The following is a 22,639-nucleotide window of genomic DNA, read 5'->3' as shown; positions in this document are numbered from 1 at the left end:
CTACTGCCAGATGGCCCCAGGATTTTCTCCTTCCTTGGTAACATAAACCCGGATTTTCAGCTGGATACATGTGGCCACCTTGAATTAAGAATACAATTTTTTTTTTTTTTTTGGCAGTACGCGGGCCTCTCACTGTTGTGGCCTCTCCCGTTGCGGAGCACAGGCTCCGGACGCACAGGCCCAGTGGCCACGGCTCACGGGCCCAGCCGCTCCGCGCTATGTGGGATCTTCCCGGACCGGGGCACGAACCTGTGTCCCCTGCATTGGCAGGCGGACCCTCAACCACTGCGCCACCAGGGAAGCCCAAGAATACAATTTTTTTAGCCTTATTTGTAGCTAGATGTGGTCATGTCACTAAGTTCTAACCAATGAGATACAGTGAAATGTGACTGCTGGGAGTTATCCTTAAAGAGAGGGGCATGCTATTCTTTTCCCCTTTTTCCTCCCTGCGGGCCGGAAAACAGATGTGATGGATAGAGCTTGAGCAGCCATCTTGGACTATGAGGGAGAAGCTGCTTATTAAGAATGACAGACTGATACTAGAAGGAGCCTAGGTTAGAGAGCGCTATCCTAGACTTTGAAGGGAGTTTGTGTGCAAAAGAGATAAATAATCTTCTAAATTGTTTGTCATTCTAATTATTTTTGTCATGTATATATATATATTTTCAGCTTTATTGAGGTATAACTGACAAAATTGTAAGATATTTAAAGTGTACAATATAATATGTATACATTATGAAAGGATTCCCCCCAACGAGTTAATTAACACATCCATCACCTCACATATTTACTTTTGTTTGTGTATCAGTTGTCATGTATATTTAAAGTGTAAGGACTGACCTTGGTAAGATTAACTTCTGTGGGTCAATCTCACCTGCATAATGGGACTAATAATAACTACCTCAGCCCAATGTTGGTGTTACAGCAAGTTGTCCTAAATTCAGAAACAGACCCCAGGATTCTTGATGTCCCAGGCTTCTGAGCTCAGTAGTATACTTGAAAAGAGTCCTGAACTTTAGACATCACTCACCTTTCTCTGTCCGTAGTGGTGTCACAGGTGAAGCAAGTATGAATCAAGGTATGTTTATATTATAGAAGCACTTTTTTCCAAAGCACTATTAAAGACCTACCTTCCTGAAACCTTCCCTGCCCATTAGGTTTATAGTGGGTCCCTGCTCTCTGAGTCCCCAAAACACACTGCAGTCTTTGTTCTTAAATACGGTCTCCAGGTATCTGTTTGCTGTGTCTTAAATTAGATTATAACCTCTCAGAGGGCAGGGTGTACATCCGAAGATCTCATAATGATGAGCACTGTGCTGGGCACAGAAGGAGATTCATCAAAATGCTTGTTAAAATGAATAGAAAGATTCGACTCTGAATATGAGACAAGACTCCTGGAGTGGGGCTTCCCTGGTGGCGCAGTGGCTGAGAGTCCGCCTGCAGATGCAGGGGACACGGGTTCGTGCCCCGGTCCGGGAAGATCCCACATGCCGCGGAGCGGCTGGGCCCGTGAGCCATGGCCGCTGAGCCTGCGCGTCCGGAGCCTGTGCTCCGCAGCGGGAGAGGCCACAGCAGTGAGAGGCCCGTGTACCGCAAAAAAAAAAAGACTCCTGGACTATACAAAAACATATATTGAAATGGGCGTTCCTAGCTAGTACTAAATATTTGAGGCCCTCAGACCTCAGTATGGGATATAAAGTATTATTTTTCTTCACTGAAATATCCCCTTGCAAACAGAAGTCCCACAGGACAAGGAGCATGGCTGAAACTGGACAGACCAGATGCCAGGAGAGCTAGATTTATTTTTGGACCATAAGCTTGGCCTCCTGGGAAAGAAGGAACTTGTCAATTTCACTTTTTTGCTTGGATCAGACGATTGAGCCTGGCAGAGAGACACTCTTTGGGACTAGTAGTTCTCTAGAATTTCTAACCTTCTCTGGGCTTGGGAGGAGTTGGGAGAAGAAAATGCATCATTTGAATGATGGCCATGGTTACGGCAGGCCTCGCATGCCAACCAGAGGGAAAGAAAATACTTGCTGAGCAAAGTAACTGGAAAGCAGTTACTCATATTTTAAACTAGGCTACATGGTTGAAATCCAGAATAATGTAGACTTTTGGACCAGCGACTACTTGGAAATAAGCTTTCTGGCTGGAGAGCAGCCTCTGGTGTTGTGGATGGAAAGGACTATTGCAGTGTCTTTTCCCTCGGTGCTTTGTGCTGCCAGATGCTGGGGGAGCGGCATCTCCAGCATTTACTTACTCCAATAGATGTCTCAATAATTCCAGCAACAGAAAGGAGTTGACCACTTTGATGGGGGTGCATGTGGCCATGTGGTAGAGTCAGGACAAACCCGTCAGACTGCTGAGCCTGATAGTGACATTTTCATGCCTCCAAGATCCTGGTGGAGGAGCACTTAGGCGGACACAGGGAAATTGATGTAAGTGCTTCACAAGGCACAGGCGAAATGGACAAGTCCAGCTGGGCAAATTCCCAGGATGCCAGATCATAAGGGCTGTTTCCAGGAAGGGCTGACCCTTGCTGGAAGGGCTGACCCTTGCTTTTCCCTGAAGCTCAGTGACGCTAAGAAGCTCAGCTCCCTTGCAGGCCACTGAAAAAATTCCCAGTAAGCCCACAGGAACTGTTGAACCCTACAGCATTTGCGATTGCAATTATCAGATGATGGAGGAAGAATTAGACTCTGAAAATCTGGGCTTGAATCTTCCCTGTCATTTACCAGCCTAATGAGGCCAGGCAAGTCCCAATCGCATGGAGTATCCGTTTACTTACCTGTCAAGTTGGATCTCTCTGTCTACTTCACAGGATCGTTCTGAGGATAAAATGAGATGAGGCATTTGTCCTGCCCTCTTCATATGCCAGATGGTGATATTTATAACTTAGTCATTCTAAGGGCTTTATATACTCCATCTCCTTCAATCCTGAGAACACCTCATAAGGTGGACACTATTTTTATCCCCATTTTACAGACAGGAAAACTGGACCCCAGATTAAGTAAAGTGACTGATGCAAGGTTACACCACTAGGTGGCAGACCCAGGATTTGAACCCATCCTGACCGGCTCCAGAGAGCATGTCAGACTGTCGCACTATTTCCCAGCAGAGCAAGACAGGCGATTCTCTTAGAGCAGTTCTTCATTTTTGTTTGGAGAACAACCAGTACTTTGTTATTGTTTCAGCATCCAGTCAGGGCTTTCTGATCTGAGGGCGCTGGGGAAAGTGGAAGCCTTTGAAGCAGAGTGTGGTGATTCAGGTCTGCTTTTTAGAAGGATGGCTAGCTGCCTGGTGGAGGCTGGATGGCAGACAAGGGGAGTGGGCAAAAGTGAGTGCAGGAGTTGGGTGAGAAGCTTGTTTATACAATCCAGGAGAGCAGCAGTAAGGGAAAGGAGTTAACCTTTGTCTGGACCTCTCAAGCCCACGGGGAGAGGAGTTAAATTCTGCCACTGCTTCCAGGCTGGCTGGAGAAAAGTATCCCTCCTCTTGAAGTGAGTGGTCCATAGCAATGAAAATAAACACTAAGGGCTGTATTCCACATAAGAAGGTAAACCATGGTTCTCTTGGGTTGAATGCAGCGGACCACCTGGTTCCGTTGAGAAGCTGGTGTGATGTGTCTGTGACCATTCCCAAGATGAACCCCTGGGGACTGCCCTGGGCAGAGCCTTTCAACATCCTACGGGCACTCAGGAGAGGTCTCCCTCCCTCCTCTGACCCAGCTCTGGGGTCTTTGCACTCACAGACTACCCCTCCTACCAATGCTTTTTCCTCTCTCTCCCCCCACCAGCAAACCAGCTCCCCTCTAACCTCTCCTCCCAGGGCTCCTAGGTCACAGAGAGGCTGCCTGTTGGCCCTCCAGTTCCAGGCAGGGAGCCAGGACGCTTGGGTTCTAATCCCAGATCCACCACAGGGCCACGGATCGGCATCATCCCATACCCACAGGGGCCCTCCCCAGCAAGGAGATGCCCAGCACGTGCTTTCTCTCTCTTGTCGACTCTGCTCCCGGGGTAGCCGCTGTAGGACTTAAGTGTGTCACCCGCTGGACTCTTGTTTGCAAGCAGCGAATGCGCCTAATCCCCACGCCCAACCCCGGTCACAGCCAGCGCTCTGTGCAGGTGACCTGGCGACTTCCCAGTTGTTCTTGGTGTTGATGCAGCCAGGAGGCAGATTTCTGAACCCCTCTGCGCCCTAGTACCCTCATCTGAAAAAACGAGGCGAGGAGTGTTTTCCCTGCCTATTTCATCCGGCCGACAAGTCACGTACTCGTGCTGTACATGCTTAAGGTGTTATCATTAGCCGGGCGGGCATTCTGGTAGGTTCAGGCTGCTGGAGCTCTCGGAGGCTTCACCAGACCCAAGGGCCAAGAGGAAGTTCCTCTTTATCCCGCTCTCTCCTGGAGCCCACTTCGGCCAAGCCACCGAGAGTCGTTCCTCAGTGGGGACGACCGCGAGCCGCCCCTCTTTCCTCTCTCCCATTGGCTTTCACCTGCCAGAGGGGCGGCTGCCACGGGCCTCTCTGCCCGTCAGTCAGGGCCGTCGGGCTCCGCCCCACCCCTCCCGGGGGTTTATAACGGGAATTCCCATGGCCCAGCTCTGGCGTCCAACCTGCTGCCGCCGCGGCCCGGCCGAGCGCAGAGCACCACACGCAGAGCACACGCTCGCGCTCAGCTCCCCTCCGGGGCGGTTCATGAGCGCGCGCTCCGACCGCAGCCTCCGCGAGCCCGCGCCGCACCGCCGCGGCCCGCCGTCGCCAGGGCCCCCCGGGGGAAGGAAGGCAGGAAGGCCGGCGCGGCCGTGCGCCCCGTGGAGCCCGCCACCCCTGTCCGCAGCCGGCTGCCCGGCCCGTCTGGCACCATGCTGCCCGCGCGCTGCGCCCGCCTGCTCGTGCCCCAATTGCTGCTCGTGCTGGTGCAGCTGTCCCCGGCTCGCGGCCACCGCACCACGGGCCCCAGGGTAAGTGAGCCCCCAGCCGCGCGCCCACCTGCGGAAGGAGACTCAGGTCGCTGACCCTCCTCCTGGTGGTGTGGTGGGGGGAGGTGGCGGAGAGGGGGAAGGGAGGCGTCAGACCTCGTCCCCCTCCTCACCTACTACCCAGTCCCCCGTGGGCTTCTCGGCGAAGTTGCTGAAATAAAAATTTCTCCCATTGTTCCCCCCGCCCCCCACCCACCCATTCTTTCTCGCAGCACCGATTCTGCCCGCTCCCTCCTGCCCTCCTCCCCCGCTGTCACTGGTGCGTTCTCTCTCCCAGTCTCTTCTCCCAGGGCCTTTTGCTGCAAGACCCTTAGAGGTGCCTTCCGCCTCCGAGGTGCCTCATGCTGCTCGCGGTCCCGGAGCGCTGGTGCTCTTGGCAGGCGGCGGTGGGGGGCAGCTCTGCCTCCAGGGTTTTAGGTTACCCGAGAGCCACACAAGGACCTTGCGTTGTTGCTGTTTTAAAAAGCGATCGCTGCTCGTAAAACCCGCAGCAGATAATTTTAATGCTCCCTCCCGCTAGGCACAGCGGCGGAGGAGGGGTAGAGGTGGAGGCTGGGGGGAGCTGGTGGAGAGGAGCTGGCAGTGTTCAAGGGTCTCTTCCCCTGCGTTCGGGCGCGGGAGGTTGAACTACTTGTTGAACCTTGGTCTGATTGGAGTTCCTGAACGATGTGAAACGTGCCAATTCTGTGCACAGGACAGGCTGTTCAAGGCATTCTAAAACCTCCCGGAACCGACAGCATTATGTGCATTGCTGGGCTAGGTTATTGCTGCTCCCATGCGCCCAATCGGTCTAATGAAGGATTCCACTGGCTTGAGAAGTGTCCTCTTAAACCACGTAGGTGTTCATTTGATCAAATTTATCCAGACAGTCTCTGGCCGAGGGTTAACGTATGTCAGGGCAGTTGTCTATGGAGATAGCTGCTTGCCTCCGCCAGGCAGGGGGAGAGTCCATGTGGAAGTAGCTGGGATCTTTGTGAACAGGTGGGCTCCTGAACCAACTCACGCTTTCCTGGGTATTGTTCGGCCTAGCCTGTTGCCACCTGTTCTGACTGCAGGTTCTTTATTCATAGCTCTTGCTACCACGAGAGTCATCTTTATAGCTGTCGTGTGTGTGGGAAAAGCCTTGCCAAGCTTGATGAGCCGTAATGACCGCCCAGGTGCTGGCTGATTACATCCGAGCCCGGCTATCACTGTGAGATCAGATTTGCAGCCACTTAGGAAAGAAAAGTGTTTGTCCCCGTGTTGGGCCGGCCCTTGCTTTTATGACCAGATGTGCAACAGCAGCAGTTAAAGTGCGGCCGATTAGATCCAGGGCGTGTCATAAATCCTCGACAGCAGGCGTTCCCGAAGCTGGGGCAAGTCAGGGCTCCAGGAGTGACTTTTATGAATGCAGATGAGCATGCCTTTTAAATGAAGCTGCTTGGTTTGATATTAGGACTCACAGCTCTTAAACTCTGAGGTCAGGAGAGCCACGGCGTTCCCTTCAATAATTAGGAACAGTCAAGACAAGAGACGCAGACCAGAGCACCCCAACTGAAATCTGGATGCCCGCCCACATGAGAGGCCCGGAGACAAATGGCGGGGGGCTCATTTGCTGCCGGGCGGGTCTAGCGTCTCAAGCCATATGGCTCTCCTTCCTTGCCTCCTGAATCTGGGGGAAGCAGCTCTTAGGGGAAAGCTAGGGACTTCAGGGGAAAATAGAGACATTGGTTCGTTTTCCCTCCAGCTTCTTTAGTTCATTAATTTGACAGAAATGGTGGAACACAAACAGGAACTGTAAATAGGCTTGTGTGTCCCAGCTTGCATTTCCTCTCTCTCTCTCCTTTCCTCTCTCTTTCTCACACACACACACACACACACACACACACACACACACACACACTTAGAAAGTACCAAGAGGAAGCTACCGTCTTGAGTGTGTGGTTACCTGGATGCACTTATAGGCCCCATTGAAAGCCACCACTTATGAGTTCTTGAGCTGGGCACTTTCCATGATCACTTATGTTTATAAGAACAAGAAGATGGGTCTTTTTAGTGTCATTTTGCAAGTGAGACTTAGGGAGGCTAAAAGCCTTGCTTGAAACACTCATGGTGCAGCCACAGCAGTGGGAACCAAATCCCAGTTTATACGGATGTGCAGGTCGTGTGCTTTCCGTACCACCCAGAAGCTGCGGGGAGCGTTCATCCGACTAGTCATGCCGTTCCTGTTAAATGGGCATCAGGCGAGTCTGTAAGAAAGCCTTACTGATACTTTTGGGTGTCTGTATCACTAAAGGGTGATGTCTTTGAGTTTCAACCTATTCCAGAAGACTGCAGTTCTCTTCTCTGTCTTCTTGGTGGCCTCAGAAATGTGGCCCTGGTTGTGAATGGCAGTGTCACAGGAGGAGCAGAAACATCTGGCTGTTGCAGTATTCCCTTGGGCATCCCTGGGTCTCTTCTGCTAATCTTTTGAGTGACAGAGGCTTAAGGATTGGCATCTTTTCCAGCTGGCTTTCTAGGAAACCGAGAGCATGCCCTTTCGGTTTAACTTTATCTGGCTCACTAATTGAGCTCCCCCGAGGCCTAGACCCCAATCCTTGCCCCTTTATTTGTTTCCTGCCTTCATAAAATGCCTGACATTTGTTTGACTCTGGAAACCAGCAGCTATCAAGTATCAGATTGGAGGCTATTATGTAGGAAGCACCTGATTTCTTGGCCTCTCAGCTCTGAGCAGCCGCGTGGCTACCTGGGATGCTGGCCAGGAGCCTTTTAATTATGGAGGAGGCAGCCATTTCTTTAATCCTGCACACTTTACTGAAAATCTTTCTGGGGAGGATTGAATGGGGGAGGGGCTCTGCCAGGCTGATGGAGTCTGACTAATGCCTGTCTTTGTCTAAACCTCTGTCTGCCCGGCAGACTGGGAGCTGGGTGAGGGCAGGAATCGTGCCCGTCTTGTCCATCGGTGTATCCCCAGAGCTCAGCACAGGGCCTGGCACTTGTGAAATGAACAAATAAATGCAGGTAATGCATGTTTAACAGTGATTCACAGGTTCCACCTTCCTGGTGCAGGACTGGAGGCAGGAAAGCGCGTCCGGAGCCTGTGCTCCGCAACGGGAGAGGCCACAACAGTGAGAGGCCCGCGTACCATAAAAAAAAAAAAAAAAAAAAGTTTGAGAAATAGGAGAAAAGGTCAAGAAGTCTAAGAAATTTTATTTCTTAATTGTTTTAGCTATATTCTTTAACTGTCCTCTCTCCTCTCACATACTTGATTCATCCTTTAAAACCTAGTTCTAGCATCACTCTCTGGGAACTTTCCTGCAAAAAAACATTTTGCTTAGAATCACTCTCACCTTTGTACAACTTCGGTATCTCTTTCACTTGTCTTCCAGCTTTTGCTAATTCTTCTACAGTGAGCATCTTGAGATCAGACCAGCATCTTCATCTTCTCAGCTCTAACTTGCCCCTTTGGCACTCCACGCATAATTCTGTCTTGTTAAGTGAACAAGCTCACAACCTCTTGAGGGCAGAATAGAGATGTTATTTGTCAGTGTGCTGGTCACACTGCAAAGTGTTCTGTAAATATTTATTGAAATGAATTCGACTGTACTGTGATGTCCATGCTGGACTCCCTGCTCTCATTTAAATGTGAAATTGGTTACTTAACAAACTATTATTTTTTTTCCATTTTAGGCTTTTGTTCCTTGTTTAAAAATAAGCATGTGGAGGGGTGGAGGAGGAGAGACTGAGCAAGCGGACTTGGATGGGGGAACAAGCTTTGACTCCACCTAAACCCTTTTTAAAAAATCTTGCGTTTGCCAACTGTGAAGCAGCTTGTAGACAGTTGCCTTCTATTTGTCTAACCTCTCTCAGTGTCTGGACCAGGGCGTGTCCTTGTGTCTGCAGAGATGCCTTTCTTATTGTCTGTGTTCAGGACAGAAACCTTTTTTTTCCACATGGGGGTTTTAGCTGAGGGGCTACTCAAGGTGTTAGACCAAGAATTTCATTTAAATATTTTGATAGAGCTGACATGTGAAATTTAAAGAAATAAAACTGAGGAAGACAGGAAGAGGAGACAGTCATCTTAGAAACTCTAGGAAATTCAATCAAATGGAAAACACTTTGATATTATCTCCTAAAGTTGAATATTCACTTTTTTTTTTTTTTGGCCGCCCCTCTTGGCTTGTGGGATCTTAGTTCCCCGACCAGGGGTCGAACCTGAGCTCTTGGCAGAGAAAGCACGGAGTCTTAACCACTGGACCGTCAGGAAATTCCCCGAACATTCACATTTCTTACAGCCCAGGGATTCCACTCCTAGGTGTATGTGCCCAAGAGAAACTCATGTCCAGAAGGAGACATATGCAACCGTGTTCACACTATCACAAGCCTGGAAACAGCTCAAATACCCATCAGTAGGAGGGTAGATGAGTAAATTGTGATGTATTCACACAATGGAGAATTATAGTCAGTCAAAACAAATGAACAACAGTGACATGCAAAAATATGGACGCATCTGGGTAATATGATATTAAGTAAAAGAAATGCACTGAAAGATGCAGCGTGACATCTTTTATAAATTTATAAATAGCTAAAATTAAATAAAAACACTTTTAGGAATACATATAGCTGCAAGAAAACTATATGAAAAGAAAAACAAGGTACACAGGATCGGGGGAGGTTAGGGTGAAACAGAGGGTTGGATTGGCCAGGAAAATCATATGGTTAGTGTAAGTTAGTATCCATACTTTACCTTCTTTTTTTGGGGGGGGGGCGTGAGTTTGAAAGTATTTGTCCATTGGTAAAGATCAATAGCTTATTTAATAAAAAATAAGAGTGGCTCCTGCTTAGACCAATGTTGAGTGTCTCACGAGCCAAAGATTATGTTTAATTCCATTCTTTGCACCTGAGGTCAGGCAAACACAAATTCCCTTTGTAGAGACTCCTTTCTTGCCTCCTCTGCTCCCTCCTCCCCCTTTCCAGATGTGCATCTTAGAAAATACCACGTTGGGGAGTGATGATTGGTTTTTCTTTGAATTCTTGGCTGGTTAGACCAGGGGCCCCAACCCCGGGCGGAGGAGGACTGGTAGGGGTCCGTGGCCTGTTAGGAACCTGGCCGCACAGCAGGAGGTGAGCGGCGAGTGAGCGAGTGACGCTTATCTGCCACTCCCCATTGCTCCCCGTCGCTCGCCTTACCGCCTGACCCATCCCCGCCCCCCATCCGTCTGTGCAAAAATTGTCTTCCACGAAACCGGTCCCTGGTCCCAAAAAGCTTGGGGACCGCTGGGTTATACCCAGAGCCGGCCCAGGCTCCGGCGTAAATATCTACATCAGCTGGCCAATGAGCTCATTTGTAAAGCTGAGCCCGCGGTAGGCAGTCTTCTCTCTCCCTTGCTCAGGGGGATCAACCCTGTACATCTGAGTCCCCAGCCCTGCAGAGTAGAAAAGTTCACCAGCTGACGCTTGGGCCAGAAGCCTTATTTGCCAGCGGGGGTGGGGGAGGCGTGTTTCGGGCTGATCGCTGCCTTCATTCCAACCTCCTCCCTCGCCTGCCTTGGCAAAGGCTGGGGAGGGGAGCATGGCCCCGCTTAGCAGGTACAGGGCACCCTTTCTCTCCCGACCACATAGAGATCTATTGTTTAAGCAGCCAAGTTCCTGGCATTGGTGGGGGGTGGGTATGTCCATGTGGAGGGCCCCTTCCTCCTGAGCTTGTCACCGCGGAGCAGTTTGGGAGAGGACAAGGGTTAAGCTGCGGATGGGAAATCGATCGGAGCTGCTTGTGAGGCATGCCAAACAGGGTTAGCATTGTACATATGTGCCGTGCAGGAACCCTGAGTCACTGAGGGGATAGGAGAACTGGATCTCCACCAACACTCCCAACGGCCTCACAGAGACGCCAAAGCGACATAGGTCAGTATAGCAATTAATTGGATTTCCTTCTGCACCTGACGTCATTCTAAACTCAATCGCTAGATCACAAATTAATCTTACCTTTGGCAGACATCTAAGCACGTTAGGTGTGGAGCTCTATGTACTTCCCAGCCGTTGCCTTGGTTGATTTCGGCCTCCTTTTTCTGGAGCCAAAGCAGGGCAGCCTCTACAAAGCAGGAAGGGCCACTCAGAAGAGCTGGAGCCTCAGAAGAGCCCCTGCCACCATCACGGAGGACCGGGATGGAGCCAGGTTCTGGGAGATAATGTGTCAGGTGCTTTGAAACCTGACAAATACTCTGCAAATGTGAGCGACTGTGTCCCTTCCCCTAAAAACCATTTCTCACTGCAGCATTGATCTGATTCCGTTAGATAAGGGCCAAATGTTTTTTTTTGTTTGTTTGTTTGTTTTCAAGTATTGGCAGTGGAGAAAAACTGGACCCACTTCCCAGAATGGTTCATTTTTAGGACTAGATAACATCTCTAAGACAGCGCTGGCAGTTAAAAATATTTTGGGGGCATGTTTATCATGCATCTCTTCTTGAAAAATTCTGCAAAGGCCCAGGGGAGAGGACACAAAAGCAGTAACAAGTAAGAGGGTGAGGTGGGCAGTGTTATAAAAGGACATTGAGCCTGCTTTCAGGTGCACAGTGCCCCTGACTGGCTCAAAAACAATGACTCCAACGACTCCCCTTCGTCAGTGGTGCTGTCCGATAGACCTTTTTGCTAGGATGGAAATGTTCTATATCTGCACTGTCCAATATTAGACACATGTGGCTATTGAAGGGTTTTTTGTGGGTTTGTTTGTTTGTTTTTGTGGGGTTTTTTGCTATTGAATTTTAAATGTGGTAAGTAAAACTGAGGAACTGACTTTTAAACTTAATTTGATTTCAATTAAGGGTAAATGTTAATAGCCACGTGTAGCTAGTGGCTGTCATACTGGACAGTGTCGGTCTCTCACTGAGGTGCCCAGCCTTGCCTCTCACTGTATATCCCCACCCTCATGTGCCCCAGACTTTGGTTGCACTGAACTGCATTGCATTTCCTGACCTCTCCTTCCCTCCTCATCTCTGTCTGTCCGAATCCTGCTCATCATTCAAAAGCCTCCACACAGTCCTTCCAGCCTCGCCCCAGGAAGGGTTCTCTCACCCACTGTGCTTTGCTTACCCCTAGGGTAGTGCGTGTCCCCATCTGCCCTGTGTTCTAGCTGACCGTAGAGGGAGGGTAGTGGGGCAGCCTCAGCACAGGCTTTGGAGGTAGGCAGATCCAAGTTTGAGTCTGTCTCTGCCACTGTGAGCCTGGGCTAATAACTTAACCTGTTGGGTCCTCGGTTCCCTAGTTTGTCCAATGGAAGGCATAGCATCTATGTTCCAGGGTGGAGGAGGATGAAGTGGGAAGTCTTAGCTTCCTATTCCTGTTGTAACACATAGCACGAACCTAGTGGCTTAAGCAACACAAATTTTTGGAGGTATGAAGTCTAAGACAGATCTCACTGGGTTAAATAATCAGCAGAGCTGAGTTCCCTTCTGGAGGCTTCAGGGGAGAATCCATTTTCGTGCCTTTTCCAGCTTCTAGAAACTGCCTGCATGCCTTGGCTTGTAGCCCCTGTTCACCTTCAAAGCCAGCAATAGCTGGTCAAGTCTTTTTCATGCTTCCATCTCTCTGGTTCTGACTCTTCTGCTTCTCTCTTCTCCACTTAAGGACCTTGTGATTTCTGACCCCTGGGCTACCAGGAGAGCCCAGACTGTTCTCCTTATTTTAAGGTCAGCTGATTAGCAACCTTAATTCCTCTTTGCCATATACTGTAGCACTACTAGGATTAGGACATGGGCATCATTCGGGGGGGCCATTATTTTGCCTACCACATTCATTAAGGGTCTGAATGCCTGGCTCATAGAGGGTGCTTGATAAGTGGGGGCCATTATTATGACCTTCGTCTATGAGTTTCTTTCGTTTTAGCCTGGGAGTCTTGCAATGGTGGTGTTGCTTAATTTTCTTTATAGACTCCATCCTGTTCAAGAGCAGGTGCTTAGTAAATATTTATTGAATAACAGAATTTTTGGTAAATGTAGATTATTTCTTTCCTTGTAAAGAAATATTACACAGTAAAAAGAAGTAAAATGCAACCCAAAATACATAATCCCCTTTGTGCAAAGAAAAAAAAAAGTTGGCTTATGATTTTTTACGGAACTAGAACAAAAAAATCTTAAAATTTGTATGAAGACACAAAAGACCCCGAATAGCCAAAGCAGTCTTGAGGGAAAAAAACGGAGCTGGAGGAATCAGACTCCTTGACTTCAGACTATACTACAAAGCTACAGTAATCAAGACAATATGGTACTGGCACAAAACCAGGAACATAAATCAATGGAACAAGATAGAAAGCCCAGATATAAACCCATGCACCTATGGTCAACAAATCTATGACAAAGGCGGCAAGGATATACAATGGAGAAAAGACAGTCTCTTCAATAAGTGGTGCTGGGAAAACTGGACAGCTACATGTAAAAGAATGAAATTAGAACACTCCCTAACACCATACACAAAAATAAACTCAAAATGGATTGGAGACCTAAATGTAAGACCAGACACTATAAAGCTCTTAGAGGAAAACATAGGAAGAACACTCTTTGACATAAATCACAGCAAGATCTTTTTTGATCCACTTCCTAGAGTAATGGTAATAAACACAAAAATAAACAAATGGGACCCTAATGAAACTTAAAAGTTTTTGCACAGCAAAGGAAACCATAAACAAGACAAAAAGACAACCCTCAGAATGGGAGAAAATATTTGCAAATGAATCAATGGACAAAGGATTAATCTCCAAAAATATATAAACAGCTCATGCAGCTCAATATTAAAAAAAAACCAACCCAATCGAAAACTGGGCAGAAAACCTAAATAGACATTTCTCCAAAGAACACATACAGATGGCCAAGAAACACATGAAAAGCTGCTCAACATCACTAATTATTAGAGAAATGCAAATCAAAACTACAATGAGGTATCACCTCACACCAGTTAGAATGGGCATCATCAGAAAATCTACAAACAACAAATGCTGGAGAGGGTGTGGAGAAAAGGGAACCTGCTTGCACTGTTGGTGGGAATGTAAATTGATACAGCCACTATGGAGAACCGTATGGAGGTTCCTTAAAAAAATAAAAATAGAATTACCATATGATCCAGCAATTCCACTACTGGGCATATACTCAGAGAAAACCATAACTCAAAAAGACACATGCACCCCAATGTTCATTGCAGCAGTATTTACAATAGCCAGGTCATGGAAGCAACCTAAATGCCCATCACCAGACGAATGGATAAAGAAGATGTGGTACATATATACAATGGGATATTAGCCATAAAAAGGAACGAAATTGGGTCATTTGTTGAGACGTGGATGGATCTAGAGACTGTCATACAGAGTGAAGTAAGTCAGAAAGAGGAAAACAAATATTGTATATTAACGCATATATGTGGAACCTAGAAAAATGATACAGATGAACTGGTTTGCAGTGCAGAAATTGAGACACAGATGTAGAGAGCAAACGTATGGACACCAAGGCGGGGAAGTGGTGCAGGGTTGAAGGTGGTGGTGTGATGAGTTGGGCGATTGGGATTGACATGTATACACCGATGTGTATAAAATTGATGACTAATAACCTGCTGTATAAAAAAAAATTAAATTAAAAGATAAAAAAAACTAATACTAAACTTTCTTTGGGTTATTTGTATGGAAATATGTTAATATAAATGTTTCAGACATTACATGAAATTCCTAAAAATCTTGTATGTTCTGGTATAATGTTATAAGTCATAATTCTAGTTATTATTTTAAAATGTATATCTCAGAAATAACTAAATTTCTTGTCAATTGCATTATTATGAACTTTCATCAAATCTTTAACCCTGGTCATTTTTAAGTCTTTTGTCATTTACAGACAGTTCTGGGTGTACTCTGATGCTTTTGCAAAAATGTTCCTATAAAAGGGTTTCATCTTCAAGGAATTCATGGAAAAGACTCTGACAAGTCCATGTTTCTGGTAACTGACTATACTGCTGAACTGAATGAATAAGCATTTTCAGAACTCTAATGGAAAACTGATGAATTTATAAAAGTGCTAACAAAAGATCAAGATAAAAAAAATTAATTACATGGGACTGAGTGAATTGATGAGGATGATTATAATTTTTGTGACTTTCTGTTTGAATAAAAAAAATTGATGACTAATAAGAACCTGCTGTATAAAAAAATAAATAAAATTAAATTGAAAAAAGTTGGCTTATGTATAGAAAAATTGTGTGGATTTTATGTCATGCTGTTAATGGTGTTCATCGGGGGATATTCCATTTCTATGCGATGCGTCTTAGTAATTAAAATAATTTTGTTTACAATGAGCATATTTTAATCTTAGAGGAAAATAATGAAGATTAAAACATGCATGATTTAAAGAAATCCCCAAAGCTGTCTCAATCCAGCCCAATCCCCATCTATATCAGACACAGCCAGCTCGTGTTCGTGTTGGGTTGATTTTTAGGGTTAGTAACTATTAGTACCAGGCCTCCGATTCAATTTCTGCATGCTTTGAACTCAGTCTGCTTTAAAGGAGAGTTTTCAATTAACCTCAGCAGGATGTAACTGTAAAAAATGCATTTATTGATGCTGGTGGGAATATAAATCAGTCCAATCACTTTGTAGAATTACAGTTGAAGTTGCACACACTCTTTGAGCTCGTAATTCCACTCCAGCATATACCCTAGAGTAATGCACTGACATGTATACTAAGAGACATGTTTAAGGATGTTCACAGCAGCAATTTTTGGTAGTAGCAAACATTGTAAGCCAGCTAACTGTCCGTCAACAGGAGATGAGAAATAGAAATTTTGGTATATTCAAATAATGGAATATTACACGGTGCTGAAACTGACTAATATAAAGCATCACTCATTATTATGGATCAATTTCATAATCAAAATGCGGGGTGAAAAAAGGCAAATTGTAGAATACATGTTATGCTGCTATTTATATGAAGGATGAAAGCATGTGACAACTATACGTATTTTATTTAGGGGTGCAAACATATGTAAAAAATGTATGAAGGGGCTTCCCTGGTGGCGCAGTGGTTGAGAATCTGCCTGCCGATGCAGGGGACACGGGTTCGTGCCCCGGTCCGGGAAGATCCCACATGCCGCGGAGCGGCTGGGCCCGTGAGCCATGGCCGTTGAGCCTGCGCGTCCGTAGCCTGTGCTCCGCAATGGGAGAGGCCACAAGCAGTGAGAGGCCTGCATACCGCAAAAAAAAAAAAAAAAAAGTCTGAAAATTGAGGGCGATGATAACTGAAGCTCAGGTTATAGTGGTTACCTAGGGTGCGAGGGCAGGAGGGAGAGAAACATCGGTTGGTAATGTTTTATGTTTTTAAAATGGAAGGTGAGTGCACAGATATTTAAATTCCTTTTTGTATGTATTACATAATACATCATAAAATTTTCCATAAAAGATAAAAATGCATTTGGAAAGATCACAGCAAAGTTTTAAGAGCAGATAATAAAAGTGTTGCTTCTGCACGGGGTCCTCTGCTCCAAGCCGCTGATCATATTTTTCCTTTCCCCTGAAGACAATGCTCAGGGCCATTCAACCAAACTTGTGACCCCATTGCCTCAAGTGCTGGCTACCTCCCTCCTGCCCTCGTGAGGCCCTAAGGTCATGCCTCCTCCCCTGAGCTCCAGGTGGGCCAGGTGGGTGCAGGTGCAGTGTCCTTCTTCCACCCCTGCCTGGTGGGACCTCTGCTCTTTTTGCTGTATTTGCTCTCCCTTGATAATTAGAGCTGAGGTTGATCATTTTCTCAAATTTATTGGCCATTAGTTAGGGTTGCCAGAGTTGGCAAATGAAAAGTAGGATTGCCTAAATTGTAAATTGCGTAAATTGGAATTTAGATAAACAACACGTAGTGTTTTAGAATAAGTATGGCCCAAATTATTTGTTACTTATCAGAAATTCAAATTTAACTGGGTATCCTATATTGTATCTGGCAGTCCTACATTAGTTCCTTTTCTTCCGGGAATCATCTGTCCCGAATTTTTGCTGATTTTTCAAACAGGAGTGGTAGTTTTTTTTTTTTTTTCACCTCACAGACTGACTTGGGAAGAGGTTTTTTGTTTTTTTAAATACTAAGATATTAATCTGTTTTGCTCTCATGTCTGGCAAATGCCTTTCATTATGAAAAGACACTGGTTTCAATCTTCTAAATTTTACATCTTTGTGTAACTAATCTGTCATTATGGTTTCTGTCTTTGGTGTCAGGATGAGAAAGGTCTCTCCCTGCTAAGGTTATGGAAATTAAGGTGAATAAATTTATGAAGGCTCAGATTGCACAAGCAGCAACAAATACAATACACAGGTCAAACATTGATTTAATGTTTGATATGAATTTATATAGTATTTTCTGTGAATTAAACTTCTTAATGTAACCCTGTGGGAGGAGTGCTTGTCCTGTGTTTCAGAAATTCTCAATAACATTTGGAAAGAAGATGTGTCAACCAGAAGTATTCTGTCAAGGTAATTACTTGGGGAAATTTATATAGAAAGTGTTACTTTGAGTAAACAGGCTTTCTTGGAAATGACACTAGGACTTTGGCAAAGAGCTTAGACTCTCCTTCATCTTTGGGTCCTTTCCCTTCATTAAAAAAAAACATTTCTTTGTTATGAAAACTTCCAAATATATACAAAAAAGCAGAGACTAGCATTAGTGAATTCTTATGGAACCCTCACACAGCTCCAACAACAGCTCGATTCTTCCACCCGTCCTCTAGTCCTCTGATCATATTATTTTGAAGCAAGTTCAGACATTATATCTTATCATCCATAAATATTTTCATATATATCTCTAAAAGAAAAAGACATTAAAAAACACCTAACCACAAAACCACATCACAACGAAAGAATATTAACAACCATCCCTTAATATAGGGATTACAATGTAGAATTCAACCAATAGTCAAATCTCCCTGATTATGTCTCAGATCAAGATCCAATTAAGGTCCACGTATTGGCTTCTCTGTATCTTAATCCTCTTTTAATCCACGAGTTTCCTCTCCACCTCCTTTTAACTTTGTAATTTATTTGTTGAATAAACAGGTGTTCTAGGGTTTTCCACACTAGCTTTCGCTGATTACATTTCCATAGAGTTGTGTAACATGTTCCTGTATCCTTTATATTTCCTGGAAAATGATAGTGAGATCCAGAGGCTTGATCAGATGTAGGTTTTATATTTTTTCGGGCAAGTATGTTTCATGGCAGTTGGTGTGTACTTCCATCAGGAGGCACATAACATTTGTGATATTAGCACCCAGCGATGGTCATTTTGGGACCCATTAATTTGTTAGCTGTTGTCACTGATTTTTTTTTTTTTGCGGTACATGGGCCTCTCACTGTCGTGGCCTCTCCCGTTGCGGAGCACAGGCTCCGGACGCGCAGGCTCAGCGGCCATGGCTCACGGGCCCAGCCGCTCCGCGGCATGTGGGATCTTCCCAGACCGGGGCACGAACCTGTGTCCCCTGCATCGGCAGGCGGACTCTCAAGCACTGTGCCACCAGGGAAGCCCTGTCACTGATTTCTAAACAAGTAATAGGTGATACTGAAAAGCACTTCTACCTTTTGTGTGGCATTGCCGTCTTTCGGTCTCTGTGTTGGCATGGAGGGGTACAGAGGAAGGGGGCCTGGGGGCCAATGTTCCCTTCTCAGCATTGGCCTCCCAGTGGGGAGGCTGCACGTGACCCCAGCACTGTGAGAGAAACTCTGCCTGAATTCTTGGTTGGTGGCCTAGGAAGGGAGTCTCCTTGGTTTCTGGTGGAAATAGTTAAGAGCATGAGGGAGCTGGTTTTACTCTCTGGTGCTAATCGGGAGGCCTTTGAAGTGTAACTGTAGATCAGCTTTGTGTGTGATCTTTGGTACGTACACATTAGTCGGGAATTTATCTTGTAAGAAACAGATACCATGTTTTGAACTGGCTTATCCAATGAAGGGGATTCATTGGCTCAAGTAATAGAAGGTACAGATACAAAGTAGGTTTCAAGATTGGTTTGATTTGGTGACTTAACGGTGTTATCAAACACTCAGAGCATTTATGTCTCTTCCCTCTGCCTTTTTGTGGTGTCTGTTTAATCTGAAGCCTAGCTTTTCCTGGTGGCAGAATTGCTGCAGTGGTTCCACGCTTCATAGCTAAACATCACACTTTCTAGGGGAGGGAAGAGAGAATTGGCTTCCAGTCACCCTTTCCTAGATACTCTCAGAAAACTTTGGCTCTTAGCTTATTGATCTAAGTTGAATCAAATGCCCATTTTTAACCAACCCCTTTGGCCAGGAGAGTGCCATGCTGTGAGTAACGTAGGCCTAGATTCCTTAGACTGATCTCTGTGCAGGGTAGGAAAGAAGATACCCATTTCTAGAGCTGGCAGTCAGGTTATTTTTCCTACCTCCTCCCGACCACATGGCTGTATAAGGTGGAAGGGTGGAAAGGATGCTGGGCAACAAGCACAGTATCCATCTGGGGATTTGTCACATTTGTAGCCCAGCAGAGTGGTGGGTGGGACGTGTGGCGAGAAGTGTGCAGACATTCATGGTCAGAGCCCAGAGAGGGAGATCTCCTGTTACTGTGTGACCAGTTCCCTCATCATTACAGGAAGAATAAGTGACCTCCAAGGTGACCACCAGTGCAGACATCCCAAGGTTAGGAGCTGATAAGAAAAAGCGAACGTAGGAAAAGTTTGGATACTTTCAGAGTAGAATCGGCCGAATGAAGATGATTCCAGAGGGCCCCCAACATGAAGAGAACATGACCACGTAGTCCCATAATTGGAAGGAATCTCAGGGGTCCTTCATTTTACATTAGGTAAAGACTGTCCTGAGTCCACACAGCTAACTGGTGGCAGAGCCGGAGCCAGAACCCAGGTCTCCACTCTCCATTGCTCTGTCCCTGACTTTTCCATTCAAAGATGTCCTGGAGAACTTGGGAAAGTGGCAAAAATCTGGCCAAGGGGAGGAAATAGCCTGCATTTTAGGAGAAGATTATATTTCTGAGTTGCCTTTGGCCAATTCACCAATGTACAGTGGTTGGAACATGTGGCCAGAAAACTCAGGACATGCAGAATCTTCACCATCCATGTTATTATACCTTCCATTTCATAGGGTTCTGGTTTCTCAGTCCCTAAAAGACATGGATTCCGGTTTCTGCAAATTCTGAAGGTTTCAGTTAAGAAATGTGCAGCTGAGCAAATAGAACAAGTAACCCGCGATAGATACAGTTTGAAGCGAAGGTAGATCTTGGCGTAAGACTCTCCATGCTTGTCAATAGCAATGCAATCAGTGCAGACGTGCCCAAATTAAATGGCAAGTGGTCTTTAGAGCACAGGGAATGTGTTTTTTGGTTGGCACAATATTTTCCTGGGAGACCTTTTCAAATCAATACTCAATTTGAGGGTTGAAGTGGAAACCCTTTATGTTTGTTGAAGAGCGTCTGAAAATGTCCAGGGCTCTCCTCTGTGGATGGTTTTTCCCTGCCTCTTGGGGCAGATTCGCATCTGCACTGGCCCAGGCAGCCTGAAGTCAGGAGCTGCACCGAGGACAAGATGCATCATTTCCATCCGTCTCATCTTTTCCTTTGCTTTGAGGATCACGTGCCCTCTCCTAGTGGTGTGTTATTGTACTTTCTTCTCCCGTCAAGAGAGAGGCTTAGAAAAAGACTGGGCCCACATCTGTTGCCTATTCGCAGTTTGTATCTTTTCTTTTCTTTCATTAAAGCTGCATTTACCTGGAGAATGAAATGCACCTTCCGTCTCACTGTTGGGTGACGGGAGAAGTCTGAGCTGCTACCATTTGAGGCTTTCTTGCCCATCCAGAGTCAGTGCAGAGTAGTGGTTTGGGGACCAGAGAGACCTAAGATTAAGCTACTTTCTGCGGGCTCTGCTGCTTTCTAGCTGTTGTGTCCTTGGGCAAATTAACTAACCTCTAAGCTTCAGCTTCCTTATCTGTAATTTGAAGATATTATGTACCTCATTGGGTCATTGTGGAGCTTAAATGAAGTAATGATAGGAGGCTCAGTAAATGTTAACTATTCATAAAAAGAACAGAGGTAACAAGAAAGATGACTCCTATGAGAACCAAACGTTTTTTCCCTATAGTTTTCCCCCTTGGAATTAAAGCTAAAAAGCTCATCAATATGTGGAAGATGTCTAATTTGTGGTTCTGTTTCCTTTTGTTTAAAACAAAGCTAGTTTTTTTTTGTGCAATAAATCAAATATCTCCCTCCTCTTATGCCTTTTCCATGAGGTCAGGAGGACCCCCTCATGGAAGCGTGTGGAGGAAAGATGCTCTTTGGCGAGGTCTTCCTCCATATGCCATGTGGCCATGTCTTCTCCAGACAACTGTACACTGTCTCCTTCCTGAAGTCTTCTTTCATTTTCTTTCTTTCCTGGCATGGTAGGTTGCTGGTAAGAGGTGACCAGAAGGCCCTCCTCATTATTTCTGAGCTCAGGGTCATAAGGGTCAGGCTGTCCAGTGACTGCCCAGTGCGTGCCCAGGTCTGGTCCCCAGGCAAATTCCATGGAGCTAGAGGAGCAACGCCTGGTTTTTCTAGGCCTCCTCCTCCGCTCACTGGATGCCTAGCTTTCCCTTACCTGGAGTTGGAAAGCCAGTCCCATCAGAGCCTGTGGGTGGGCCTGCATCTGATCTCCAGGCTGCTTTTAGAGCATTTCAGAAACAAAAATCCTTGCTGTTAGCATGACTTCCTGGAGGGCTCTTTCCAGATAAGGCGGCTTGTGCCAACCACACGCACTTTTTTCCATCTAAATACTTCTAATTGCTGTATTTAGACCATTGACATTTAAAGTGATTATTGATATCTTTGAATTAATATCTCCCATATTTGCTACTGTTTTCTATTTGTTGTTCATGTTCTTTGTTCCTATTTTTGTCTTCCACTTTTTTTTCTGCTCTTGTGTTTTTCATTGAGCATTTTACATGATTTCATTTTCTCTCCTTTCTTAGAATATCAACTCTCTCTCTCTGTGTATATATATATATATATATATTTTTAACTTTTTTTGTAGGTGCACTAGAATTTGCAATATACGTTTACAACTAGTTCAAGTCCACTTTCAAATAACACCATACTGCTTCATGGGTGGTGCAAGTGCCTTATATAATAACAAAGTATTCCTAATTCCTCCCTCCTGTCCCTTGTATCATTGCTGTCATTCATTTCACTTATACATAAGCTATCATCATTGAATACATTGTTGCTATTATTATTTTGAACAAATTGTTATCTGTTAGATCAAACAAGAATAAGAAAAATAAAAATTTTTATTACTTCTTTAATGCTACTCCTTTCTTTATGTAGATCCAGGTTTCTGACTTAAGTAATCTTCTTTCTCTCTGAAGACCTTCTTTTATCATTGCTTATAAGGCAACAAATTCCCTCAGTTTTTGTCTGAGAAAGCCTACTTCTTCTTCATTTTTGAAGGATAATTTTGTAGGGTACAGAATTCTAGGTTGATTTTTTTTTTTCCTCTCAACTCTTTAAATATTTCATTTCACTGTCTTCTCACTTGGATGGTTTCTGAGGAGAACCCCAATGTAATTGTTATCGTCACTTTTTTATAGGTGAGGTGTTTATTTCTTCTGGCTTTTTAGAAGATTTTTCCTTTATCTTTGATTTTCTGCGCTCTGAATATGAAATGCTTAGGTGTAGTTTTTG

At 45.5% G+C, this 22,639-nt stretch overlaps 1 protein-coding gene across 3 annotated transcripts in view; it reads left to right on the top strand.

The window, feature by feature from the left end:
- Positions 1-4,618: 4,618 nt before the first annotated feature.
- SMOC1 (SPARC related modular calcium binding 1) overlaps positions 4,619-22,639 on the top strand; it is a 152,376-nt gene continuing 134,355 nt past the window's right edge. The window contains exon 1 of one of the 3 annotated variants that reach the window (XM_082838285.1): positions 4,619-4,961. In XM_082838285.1, coding sequence (XP_082694411.1) covers positions 4,863-4,961 — 99 coding nt within the window. In that variant the 5' untranslated portion in view covers positions 4,619-4,862. Of the gene's footprint in view, positions 4,962-10,315; positions 10,863-22,639 lie in introns of those variants that run through there. The other 2 variants (XM_082838287.1, XM_082838286.1) reach the window with 2 other exon arrangements.

This window comes from Leucopleurus acutus (assembly GCF_964270905.1).
Source record: "Leucopleurus acutus genome assembly, chromosome: 1".
Lineage (NCBI taxonomy): Eukaryota > Metazoa > Chordata > Mammalia > Artiodactyla > Delphinidae > Leucopleurus > Leucopleurus acutus.
Note: the sequence above shows the minus strand (reverse complement) of the source record. Positions and strands in the feature narration are given on the sequence as shown.